Below are 13,357 nucleotides of genomic sequence, written 5' to 3'. Positions count from 1 at the left end.
GAGGATGAAAATATGACTCTGTATAGCACCAACCTTGATATTTCTGTATGTTTCATTCAAAACCATTTTATTAAATTCTGGATTTTTAAGAGTGTCAAGGAAATTTGAATAAAGACTATGGAAGTTTGGCTCAATGCTAACTCTCTTCATCACGAGATATTGTGAAACCCAAGGCATGAATTCTTCTTTCACTGTTTCCTTCAGTTCCTCAACCTGGCTCCATAAACAAACAAACAAAAAGGAATTAATGAAGTAATAGGACTGGAAATGATTCCCTAACTCATACAGATGAAAAATTATAAAGATCTGAAATAAAACAATAACTTCTGAAAATTTTAAGTTGCCAAAATGTGTATTCTGTTTTGAATAAAATGCTCAAATACAAATTATATCAAGGTATTTAAATACTGAAACTTTTCTTTTGATATTAACATTTGTGGCACCTCAGTCTTCCCAAAAAGCCCCAAACAATTGTGTTATTATATACATATTCGCTTATGTACCCTGACAGAATGAAGGCTTATAGAACAGAAACTTTAAAAACTCATCAATTGCAAATAAAATGGTTTTACAGAAGCTGGCCTAAAATAATCTTTAAAGTCTGAAAAATTATGGATACGTGGGAAAATAACAAGTGCAATGTTGAAGAAGTTCCAGATTTACATTTCAAAGACTGCTACATCAACATAATCATATTTAAACATTCCCGGGAAGAAACAGAAGAGTGGTGGAAAAAGGAAGCTTTCACATATGCAAACAATATCAGGTCAGTTAGTTCTTTCTTTGTATGCAACTATAATATAGGAAGTCCCTCACCTCTCCCTCCAAATTAGAGCTAAATTTGTGCAATATTTACCTTCTGAGTCATGTTGGATTGAGACAAATTATTAAAGATAAAAGCAATCTTTTCCTGAACATTTTCAGGAGGTTCTACAATCCTCTCTGTTTGATCAGTGGCCACTAGCAGAGTATCAATGTTGGTTGTATTAATAGAAGGCTGCAAAAGACAAACCACATGAGTTAATGAGTATGAGTTAATTTAATTAGGAATGCAATAGATCACAGGCATTCTTAGATAACAGGAAGTCCCAAAAATGATACGATCCAGAGAGGCCTTGATGCCACATTCTACCGTGGCGAACAGAAACTAGAATTCTCCCTTGGAGAGTCAAAAACATCCCAATGAAAGCATGCGTCAAGAAGTCCAGTCAGATCCTCCTTGGCTTAACAGCTGTTATCACTGGTTGTGCACAAAGACATGGAATGAGCAATCATGGGAATCAGTTCTTCTCATGGCCAGATTCCCTGGGAGTGGAGGGGGGAGGGGAGACGACGATGACAGAGGGACATTTTCACCTGAAGAATTTCCACCCTTGTTTTAAAGCAAGACGACTGATAAAATATTTGAAGAGCTGCAAAGCAAAAAGGCAGGCAAAGAGCAGAATGTAGGCAATAATTGCCTACATTCAGAGTTAATTATATACAGGGAGTCCTCAACTTATGACCACAATTGAGACCATTTTCTGCTGCCCTGCAAGGCAGCTGTTAAGTGAATCACATCTGATTTTGACCTATTTTGCCTTGATTGTTAAGCAAATCACTGCAGTTGTTAAGTGAATCACTAATATCATTAAGCGAATCCAGCTTCCCCCATTGACTGTCTATCAGAAGCCAGCTGGGAAAGTTGCAAAAGGAAGTCACATGATCCTAGAACACTGCAACTGTTGTAAATATATACCAGTTGTCAAGCTCCCAAATTTGGATCATGTGACATGGGCATGCTGTGATGGTAGTAAATGTGAGGAGTGGTTATAAGTGGAAGACTATCTGAAAGGCATTAATTACAACAAAGCAACTTGGCTATTTGACTATGTTCTTATTTAAGGACCAGAATTTTTGGTTTCAAATAACAAATGAAACAATTGCATTCATTCATCCCAAAACTCCTTCATGTGCTTCCTGCCAGATGCATGGAAGCAAAGACTTACTGGCACATCTTTCTTGAAGCTGACTCGACCCACAGGCGCAATGGCTGTCTTTGCCACAGTGCTGCTGGTGGTGGTGGTGGTGACTACAGTGCTAACCTGGCCGGCGAGAGGAGTTTTTGCTGGAGCCTGGGCTTGGGCCTGGGCCTGGGCCAGGGCAATACTTCCAGGGGTGGTGATGGACCCCTGCATCTTCACAGGAGGATCTCTTGATTGCTGTCCATATTCAATGTACTTCGACAGACAAGAAAAGGTTGTTAAAATTCACATACAACAAACTTTAATCCTAGAACCTCTTATAGAAATTTCTAATCTTGATACATGACTAAATAGAAGTTATTTTATTTCACACATAGCATCTACAGAGATCATGCAATCACTGATGTACAAATTTAGTTTAAATAAAGTGTCAGCAAATACATATATTTGTCTCAAACTACTAGCAGGAATACTGAAGTTGGCAAATACTAGAGGGAAGTTCTCGCAAATTTCAAGAAAGCAAACAAAGAATCCAGGGGAAAAGCATTCAAAATTAAACAGTCTTGGAAAAAAACTGAAAAAGCCAACTTCCATTTTGGACAAATGATGAGTACAGGAATTCTGAAGTAATAGGATAATCTTTATAGTTGACGATACGTTTGTAATCCCAGGTAAAAGTACAATATGGCTACTTCATACAGAAACCCTGCTTTCAGGACGCAGGTATGGGCAACAGGCATTTGCTCCACCCCTTTCATAACTCTTTATAAAACATTTGGCAAAACTTAGAAGGAATTCAAGTCAGCTGTTCTGTAACTATAATACACTGAGAGTTAAAGCTAATGCAATTTTCCATGAAGGAACTTGTTTTCCTCCCCTTAAATGATGAAAGCTTGCTGCAAAGAATTTTTTACAAATCCTTATATGCCCTTTTGTAAGTGTTACTGAACACAAGCCTAATTTGTTTCATACTGCTTTATTCCCCTTGTTGATTTACTTTCCATAAATTTGTTAATACACACCTCCTGCAGGTGATGAGGGAACTGTATAAAGTGACTAATAGAAGCCAAGTGCTGACAGTACTGAGGGTAGTCCTTCAATCTGTAAATAAAATTAGCTATTAATAGTAGGAAATAAACAGTCTGATCCACAACTATTAGCACAATATACCAACAGTTAATCTTTGCAAAAACAGCCATGCCATTGCCTCATAAATGTTTTGTTTCTGATCAGCAACTAAAAATTAATCGAGAGGGAAGGTCAAGGAGGGAACTGACAAAAGCAGTATTGTGGCATTGCAACACAAGGTCTCAGTCTTTGGTATATACACCCTGATACATAAAGTGACATGACGGTGCAATAGTTCAAGGCTGCTTTGATTATTTTGATGAAAGCATCAGATGCTGCAGACACTTTTGCCAACAATTACTTTAAAAAGACTGAGCTAATAGTTGTGACTACATGTTGCTAAGAAATAACCTATTGCAAACAAGCCAATTTATCAGGCAAAGGTCCATTGTTATATACAGCCAGTTAAGTCATATGTGACTGGAATCTTCAGCAAAGACCACCTCAATTCCCCAAGAACTCTTATGACCAGAATGCTTTTCACTTCAATGTAACCAACACTAAAATAATCCCAGTTTTGCTGTGGAGTGCCCAAGCCATACTGACCTTATAAATAGATAACTTTTTTTACTGTGAGCACAATGGCCCACATTAAAAAGGAAATTCTGTTGCCTGCTCTCAAGAGAAAGTGTGTATCTACCCACATACATAACCCATAAATACATACGCTATATACATACATAAATAAAAGCCTGCATGATGCACACACACATACACACACAATTAATCACCGTCCATTTTGAATACAAAACTTGAGAATTCACAAGGTTAATGCTATATGGAACAAAACTAACTGAATCTAGATGCTTTCTGCTTCCTCCCAGACAGTAACAAGGAAAACAGGTCATGAAGAGGAGGTGTAGTGTCCCAGACAATCCTGCGGACTCTGCTCAAGCATCGCTTATATGCTATGGCCTAGATAGAAGGAAGTGAACTACCAATAATCCTTTCTGCCATCCTCACCACTCTCTGTACCGCCTTCCTGTCTGAAGCAGTAATGCTTCCAAATCAGACAGTAATGCAATATGACAGGAAGCTCTCAATCATTCCTATATAAAGTGGTAAGGACAGAGGAAGATGAACTTATTTATTTATTTATTTTATTCAATTTGTATACCGCCCTTCTCCTAGTGGACTCAGGGAGGTGCACAGCCAGAACTAAAATACATACCAATACAAAATTTAAAATTGTTAAAAGAATTACATACTTTGGCCCAAATTTAAAACAATTCGAATTAAAACCCATTGACAGATTAAAAGCTAAAAAGCTAAAAAAAAAAAAAAAAAAAAGGGGGGGGGGGTTTCACGCCAGCCCTGCTTGATGGAAAAGAAAAGTTTTCAGGGCACGGCGAAAGACCCGGAGATCCGATATCCTTCTTATCTCCGGGGGAAAATCGTTCCAGAGGGCAGGAGCTGCCACAGAGAAGGCCCTCCCCCTGGGGGTCACCAGCCGACATTGCCTGGCTGACGGCACCCCGAGGAGTCCCTCTCTGTGGGAGCGTACTGGTCGGTGGGAGGCTATCGGTGGCAGAAGGCAGTCCCGTAAGTAACCAGGTCCTATGCCATGGAGTGCTTTAAAGGTGGTAACCAACACCTTGAAGCGCACCCGGAAGACCACTGGAAGCCAATGCAGCTCACGCAGGAGAGGTGTCACATGGGAGCGCCCCCTCGCTCCCATAATCCCCCGCGCGGCCGCATTCTGCACCAGTTGGAGCCTCCGGGTACTCCTCAAGGGGAGCCCCATGTAGAGAGCATTGCAGTAGTCCAGGCGGGAAGTGACGAGTGCCTGAGTGACTGTGCGTAAGGCGTCCCGATCCAGAAAGGGATGCAACTGGCAAATCAGGCGGACCTGATAAAAAGCCCCCCTGGCCACGGCCGTCATATGCTCTTCTAAAGACAGCCGTGCATCCAGGAGGACGCCCAAGTTGCGAGCCCTATCCGTGGGGGCCAATAACTCGCCCCCAATAGCCAGCAATGGCACCAGCCGGCTATATGGGGACACCAGAAGCCACAGCCACTCGGTTTTGGAAGGGTTGAGTCGAAGCCTGTTACTCCCCATCCAGATCCGCACGGCCTCCAGGCACCGGGACATCACTTCAAGGGCATTGTTGGGATGGCCTGGTCTCATGCAATGCATCGTTGGGAGGAACTTGTCTCATGCAATGCAGAAAATGCAAATGCTTCTGTGCCTGCTTCACCAGTGTCTCACTGTTGAGCGGCCAAGTTAGTCTACTCATTAGCTGCACACCCAGAAACTTGATGCTGCTAACCACCTCCATAGGTGAACCATTAATACATAGAGGTGTGTGGCTATGCCTGCCTTTTCTGAAATCGATAATGATCTCTTTAGTTTTTTCTATGTTTAAAATGAGGCTGTTTTTGCTACATTAGTTCACTAAATCTTCTACCTCCTTGTGGTAAGCACCCTCCTTGTCATCTTGAATAAGGCCCACTACTATTATATCATCCACATACTTCACAATATGATTGGTGCTAAACCTAGCACAACAGTCATGGGTGAACGATAGCGGACTTAGGACACAGCCCTAGGAGAACCTGTGCTCAAGAAAATGGTATTAGAAATATTAGTCCCACCTCACACATACTGGGACCTATCAATAAGAAAATCAAGAATCCAGTTGCACAAAGGAGTATTAAAGCCTAAAAGGCCCAGTTTGTCTACAAGATGCTGAGAGATGATTATATTAAATACAAATAGCATGAAGTCAACGAACAGCATTCACATGTGAGTGTTTCTTTCCTCTAAGTGTGCCAAGCTCAGATGGAGAACAGAAGAATTAGCATTCTCTGTAGAGCAATTTGGAGGGTAAGCAAAGTGAAGCGAGTCAAATGCTGGAGGGAGACTGGATACAATAATGTCCTTTATCAACCTCTCAAACATTTCATTATGATGGAAATAAGTGCAACTGGACAGTAATCATTGAAATCCGTAATTGTAGACTTTTTTGGCACTAGCAAAATAATGGCCGTCTTAAAACATGATGGGACCGAGGGCTGCATCAGGTTTGTGTTTGACCTCGGGGCTGGGGTGAGTGTGGCCAGCTCAATGTCACTTGTCTTGGGGGCACCTGTGGTGGCCCAAGCGCTCTGTCAGCAAAATTGCTCCTGAGCTGCATTTTCGACTGCAACGGCCTCCTGCAACCCTCTGACAGTGAAAACGGTGCTCGGGAGGACTGACTTTTTGCTGGCAGAGGCATCGTAGGCTGGTCCATCGCTGTTTCCAGGTCAGCTCCACGGGTCAAATCAAAGCACCCTGAGAGTTGAATCTAGCCCGCGGGCCTTGAGTTTGACAACCCTGCTCTATGGTTTAGTTTTTAGCCTAGTTGTTAGTCCTCCACATTTGCCACGTTTCCTCTTTTGGTCATATCGCCTCCATTTCTGACAACAGTCAGCGCCGGAGGTAGATTTCCCTCCTGCAACCCCCACTGCCTCTGCTGCCCAAAACGCCAAGCACAACGTTTATGAAGAGAAACCAAGTATCTCAATGCATTCGGCCATTTGCTGGGAGTTTAAAATGTTATTTGCTCTGGCCCTGATCCCACCAGAACAGTGCACACACACACCTTGCTTTTCAGGAGGCCTTGAAGTGCTGGCTTTACCCACAAGCGTTGGGGGCAGAATGAGCCCAGGAAGATGATGTCGACATGTGTCAACCCTAAAGTGAACCTGGCTGAGGCCATCTTGGAGGCTTCAGGGTTGCCACACAACAGAGGGAGGCGGGGAAATAGTTAAGACGGGGTTTGATAGACAAAACAAAGTTTTCCTGTGAAAATCAAGGACATTCTCACATGTGGCTGGCGAGAGGAGGAGCAAGTAACCAAGCAACAAGCCAGCAACTGGATTGGACAACGTGACCAGTGACTTGGAAGAAGGGGAAAACATTTACTTTTAATTAGGTGAAAGCCATGGGAACTTTAGAGTCGGCTTTCACCAGTTGTGCCAATACGATGTTTCCAATAAATTGTACTTTGAGGAATCTACCTGCCTCAGAGTTCTCAATTTTTATGGGTACATTACTTGGAACACTGACAGGCTGACCTGGAGTGCCATGAGCTTCTATATACTTTTATGAGTTCTTATTGATTTTTATTCTGACTGTTTTGGACAGGGTATGTGTGCTTTTATTGTTTTGTGCACCACCCTGGGTGGTTGTTGCAATATGGGCAACTATACAGCTCTTTTAAAGTAATGTAAAATAAAACCAATTATCAATTCTTTCACTATGAGCAAGCTTTCCTAAGTGAGGCTGCAGCCAGTGTCGTCTGCTGGTCCCACCAAATTGTGGGAGAGGAGAAAAAAGAAGGCAAAAGCAACTACTAGCCATGGGAATATCAGAGGACATAAAAGAAGTATAAGTGCAATGGATTAGCAAAGATTCATTTGCTCTGGAAAGAAAGGAAAATTTACTAAAACTGGTTCACTCAGAGACACAAGACAAATATATTATAGCTTACCACTTATTTCTAAGAGTTCTGAAAACTAGAGACAAAAGAAACTAAGGAAAAATCATCCTGCATGGATCAGAAATACAGAGCAAAATTCATTTTGAAGTATTTTGTGGAGAAAGAGTTCTGGTAGTGACGCCAATCGGTCATAAATTGGCTATAGCATTCTTTGCTATTCACTCCACTGTCCTTTTTTTATGTTTAAAGATAAATATGAGCATAGATATGAATGCACATGTGAACTGTATATACTTGTATACTCTTATCATTCAACCATTCAAAGGGAGCAGTATGTAGAACAGAGAATTATCATTAGCCATAATTTTAGTCAAGATTGAAAATCCATCAGCCAGGATCTTCAAACTAAATCTTGTACCTATGTCCGGGTTAGGAATATTTCCTTTGTTCTAAAACATGAAATCTAAATGTCTATTGGATGTATATATTTGTTACAGAATTCATCTAAGAACTGCAATATGCAATTTATTTTAAATACCAATTTTGTATTTTATCACCAATTTTGTAAATCTAAATATACTGCTAAAGGGGGTCTATATAAAGATTCCCTCAAACGTTTCTGAAAGAAATTAACAAAGAATTAAGAGACACCCACCTATTTTTAAATCTATCTAGTGCAGCAATTCCAAAATAGTACATTTTGGATGTAAAAGGCTTTCGTAAGGCTTCAAGCACATAGCGCAGGGCCAGGCCCAGGGCCATATAGGTCACCAATCCCTTCTCGATTATCCCACCAAAGAGACAGGCTGTTATGTGGAGCTCTTTATCGGGATATTGTGGGAAAAAACGATATTCTTCGAATAAATTCCTCAGCATACAGTTAAATACTTCTCGCTCCCGTTTAATGTTAGAGTCCTTAAATCTCTGCAGCATTTCTAACACCTGTAAGGAAATCAGAATGTTGTAAAGAAAATTCATTTGTGCAGAGCCCTACATAAAATGAAAAGTTTTTTGAGTTAATCCAGCCAAACTTTGGCTAGAGCTCTCTGTAAACAAGGTAGTAAATATTTTCATTTGTTAAGCTAGTTATCACAAGATTTTTAAAATAATTACTACATTTTTTTAAAGGAAGAAAAGGTCAAGCCTGCCACAAGTTGACCTTGACTCTTGATGAGTTCATGGAATATTCAGTTAAAATTCAGTTATCTGACCATCTTTGTTTTTTCAAGACAACCCAGCTCAGTGGCCACCTGCTATCATGTATTATTACAGTTATGTTTCTTAATACTGATGAATCACAAAACTAGTGTATTTTAAAGGGACTATAAAATGATCCAATTCATACTTTTAAGCCACTCTGACATTCAAAGATGGCAAAATTCTGCCTTAAGTAGATTGTGAGGCATGCAAAGGAAAAAATATTGTTCCGGACAAGAATGTTTCCTTAAAATTGGGTTCAGTTAAAGCCTGAATCATTTTCAAAACTACAAGTGCAGGTTTATTTGCTAGACCCTCTTATTATCTGGCATATAATAAGGCATACTTAATAAAATTCATCAGCAATGAGATTTACTAATAGATTAATGTTTAAAATATAGGTAGTCCTCACTCACCAACTGCAATTTGGACCAGCAACTCTCTTAATAAGGGGTACGGTCATTAAGTACAAATCAAGTGACCACACAGATTTATGACATCAGCACTGGCTAAGTGAATAACCATTAGAGTGATGTGATATGACCATCTCTTGCGACTTTCTGCCAGCTTCCCCGTGGATTTTGCTTATAGTCAGCTTTGAAAGTCACAAATGGTGATCATGTGACTGCAGGATGCTGCAGCCATAGTAAATGAACACGTTGCCAAGTGCCGAAATTGTGATCACATGACTGTGGGGACAATGGCTGCAACTTAAGAGAACCAGTTTTAAGTCTTGTTTTTCACTGCTGTTGCAAGATTGAAAGGCCTCTGAACAAGTGGTCAGTAAGTGAGAACTATCTGCAACAATTTTGTTTTGCATACAGCATGTACTGAAAATGCAAAGGTTGGCTGTAACTGTACAAAAAGCATTATTTCAAACTTTCAATTTTCTTTATTTTGCAACTCAACAGAAAGTACCATTGTCAGCACCTGCCATGCCAAGAGTTTGATAATACTTGAAATAAAAGCATTTGCTTTCCAAACTCACCTCATCTACAGACATGGTGGGATGGGGTGGGTGATTATAAATACGCTGAAAATAGCTGTTGGCTTCATCATCAATCTCTTTGCTAAAGTGCTGATTAGCCTCTGGCCATACCTGAGATAAGTCAGCTGTTGGAAAAAGGCATGTACAAATTAAGTACATGAAATGCTGGAAAATGCATTTATTTTATGGCACCAAGTTAACAGAAGCCACCTACTGTGTTTCAGCTGCCTCTACTAGTCAGGGAAGTCATTGGTACCCAGCATACTGATTGGCAGAGGCTGAAAGGTGGTCATGTAATCCAAAAAAGCAAACATCTCTCAGATACTGAGGATGCTCTAAGTCAGAGAGGAGATTTGGGCAGAGGTTGAGAGTACAACCTTGGCAGGAAATATAAAGTAGGACACAACTTAATAGTTGTGGGGGAGTTAAGTGCCTAGGTCACATCATCAGTGCTAGGTCATAATAATCATCGCTAGACTAGCTCTGATGATGTGAACTAGTTTGAGTAATGAAATCTCTGCAAGAAAACAACTGAACTCAGAAAGCACAAAAGCTAGAGATGTTTGGAACAAGTACTCTCGATTTAACAGAACAAAAATTAAACTATTCAGTCACAGCCACAAAGGATACATTGAGAGAAAAATAAGTGAAGTATTTGCAGAGGAGAATCTGTTTGGGGTAGTGGTTAAGGTACCAGGCTAGAAACTGGGAATCTGTGAGCTCTACTTCTGTCTTAGGCATGAAGCCAGCTGGGTGATCTTGGGCCAGTCATTCTCTCTTGGCTCTAAAAAACAAGTAATGGCAAACCATTTTTGAAAATGTTGCCAATAAAACCACTAGGCTTATTCAACCAATGCACAGGAATACTTGTGCAGGTGTAAGAAAGGATGATTCAATATTAATATATCCTACAGGAAAGTGAAGCTGAAAAAATATTGGAAATTTCAGTAAGACAACAATCTAGCATACTGTGTAGCTCCAAACTGGACACAAACGTTACACATTTTGGAATGGTCTTTGGACTCCCACACAATATGAGTGAACATCTGTGGGAAGATCTCAAACATGCTGCACATTCAAAGATACTTGAGAACTGAACTGGAACAGTTCCTTAAGGAAAAGGGAGGGGTTTTTCCAAAAAATGAAGAACAGAGAGACCTCTTTAGGTGGCTAAAGGAAATTTTGGGAGCTGTAATTTCTTTTAAAGGGAGTGTTGCAAACTACTAACTGAAAGGGTACCCACAGCTCTGCATCTGCCAGAGTCACTCCTTTTTTATTACATACCCAGCACCATCCACCCCTGCAGCCTAAACCAACAAAGCTGTGGGATGGTCCACAATCAAACAACATCACCACTTACAAGGTTTCACCTTACTCTGCTGGAATGCGGGCTGGTTCAGTCCTGATGTGTTCAGCTTTCTTGGCACAAATGGATCATTATTCACTGCAGGGAGGCCAAGGTTCCCAGTTCCAATACCCAGACTACCTGTTGTGAGACCACCTACTGAAAAAACAAATTTGCTTAGCGCATTGTAAGCTGCCCTGAGTCTCCGGAGAAGGGCGGCATATAAATCAAATTAAAAAAAATAAATAATAATTATTTCTGACTTTAGAACAGTATAGTTATCCTTGAAAAGTTCAATTGTTGATTATTTTATATATTTCATATTTATTTATTTATATTTCATATTTCTTAACTGTCCATTCCAAAGAGGCCTGGTGGTGCAGTGGTTAGAATGCAGTATTGCGGGTAAATTCTGCCCACAGCCAGGAGTTCAATCCTAACCGGCTCAAGGTTAATTCAGCCTTCCATCCTTCCGAGGTCAATAAAATGAGGACCCAGATTGTTGGGGGTAATACGCTAAGATTTGTAAACTGCTCAGAGAGTGCTGTAAAGCACCATGGAGCACTATATAAATCTAAGTCTATTGTTATTGCTATTTACTTTGATATAATGATCCAATGTACAAAGGAGTGTTCAAATTATAGGGCTCAAAGATTCCACTACCCTCAAAATATAAAAGACATTGCAGAGGTCAACGATAGTGATAGTTTTGTACATGCCAAATAGCACTAGTTATACTGAAATAGCTTCCTCTATTTTGCATGTATTCAGAAATGCATTATCGCAAATCCCATTTTTTTTTTTTGCTTTCATCTGCAAGCTCAGAAAATTTGGGCTTTGGGAATAGGAAGCAATATCCTTTGAGAAAGAATTGAGTCTTGGGAACAGAAGGCCATCTGTAGAATTTCTGGGATACAGATAAGAAAATGTAACAAAAATAGTTTCCCCTTAAGTGAGAAAGGAGCAAGGCATAGTATTTAATGTCTGGCTGCAAAAAGAAGCTCAAGCAGAGTACCTGGAAGCTGTGAAGAGAGTCCACCAATCCCACTAAAAGGTGTGTTCTGGTTTTGTGTAGAAAGCGGTGGAAATGCTTTTGCTGGTGACTGAGGAGTACTAAAAGCAGAACTCAAGTTTGGAGGAAATCCAGGCACACTCTGGGTATGAGGAACCGTTGGGCCACCTAAACTGAGAGATGCCATCCCAGCAGCAAGTGGATCAATCTGACAAGAATAAAACATCAAGGAAAAGAAAACAGTTATTTATATATTTGTATCAAATGGTTTATCATCTTTATTTAGGTCACACTTGCCAAATCAGTAACATTCTGCATCAAATCCTGACATGATGGGCTGTTCCTACCAACGTAAGAAGAATCATGAAGATCAGATTCAAAAGCCCATCTGGAGTGGCTTTTTGTTCCCCAAATGCCAATCATCAGCTCTGAAAAGCTAAAAAATCAACTGGAGTTTTGCCTACAAAACTGGAAATTAGATGATATACAGAATGGCCCTCAAGACTGAAGGTAGTCTTATCCTCTGAGACTAGAAAGAGACTGGACATAAAAACACAATAAGCAGAGATAGTCAGAACGATTAAGAAGAGAAACACACACAGCAGAGCTATCTGGAGAGGGAGAATGCCATAAGCCAAAGTGAACTTGGATTTGAAAGTGTACATACATTAAAACATAAATAAAGAACAGCTGGTGGAAAGCAATGCGTATGAAGCAGCCTCTGAAAATATCAGAAAAATAAATAAGAGTGAAATCACTTTATCTATCAGAGACACTTCTGCAAAATTCTCCTGATGGCTCTTTTAGATTATAAATTAACTGTCAACTCTCTGAAGCCATATTGCTTTTACTTCATTTCTTACTTGCCATACATATGGGGGGAGAGGGATGTGGGATAATTTCCTCCCAGATGCCAGACATAACAGAGATAAGGCCCGTGGGAATCACGGTTGTCTCAACAAGACCTCGTAATGGCTGGAGGGAGTAGCTAAACAGCCTGCCATCCACCTAGTTGGTTAACGTGACCAGTGACACTAGGGGATGGGTAATTATAACAAAACACGGGAAATATTTAGAGTTGGTTTCACATTTGAATGTGCCAATATGATGTACCCAATAAAATGGATCTTTGAGAAAATCCACAGCCTCAGAGTCCTGAATTGATTGGGCCCATTACTTGGAACCATGACATTAAAATGCAGGACAACTATCTTCCAACTGCCCATAATGTTCAGTACTGCAGATAAATTTCTCAAAACGTACGTCCAGACTATCTTTTTCTTTTCTTTTCTTTTCCTT

At 40.3% G+C, this 13,357-nt stretch overlaps 1 protein-coding gene across 4 annotated transcripts in view; it reads right to left on the bottom strand.

Moving 5' to 3' along the window:
* Window positions 1–13,357, bottom strand: part of CNOT1 (CCR4-NOT transcription complex subunit 1) — a 161,666-nt gene that overhangs the window by 56,933 nt on the left and 91,376 nt on the right. For 2 of the 4 annotated variants that reach the window (XM_070953113.1, XM_070953115.1), the window contains exons 18-25: window positions 12,062–12,266; window positions 11,062–11,205; window positions 9,702–9,826; window positions 8,172–8,458; window positions 2,987–3,065; window positions 1,989–2,219; window positions 857–997; window positions 34–213 (exon numbers count right to left, since the gene is read on the bottom strand). In XM_070953113.1, the coding sequence (XP_070809214.1) occupies window positions 34–213; window positions 857–997; window positions 1,989–2,219; window positions 2,987–3,065; window positions 8,172–8,458; window positions 9,702–9,826; window positions 11,062–11,205; window positions 12,062–12,266 (1,392 nt within the window). The remainder of the gene's footprint in view (window positions 1–33; window positions 214–856; window positions 998–1,988; window positions 2,220–2,986; window positions 3,066–8,171; window positions 8,459–9,701; window positions 9,827–11,061; window positions 11,206–12,061; window positions 12,267–13,357) is intronic. The other 2 variants (XM_070953114.1, XM_070953116.1) reach the window with 1 other exon arrangement.

The sequence above is a fragment of the Pituophis catenifer genome, unplaced genomic scaffold (genome assembly GCF_029215685.1).
Source record: "Pituophis catenifer annectens isolate HBS135680 unplaced genomic scaffold, rPitCat1.0.hap2 SCAF_13, whole genome shotgun sequence".
Classification (NCBI taxonomy): Eukaryota; Metazoa; Chordata; class Lepidosauria; order Squamata; family Colubridae; genus Pituophis; species Pituophis catenifer.
Note: the sequence above shows the minus strand (reverse complement) of the source record. Positions and strands in the feature narration are given on the sequence as shown.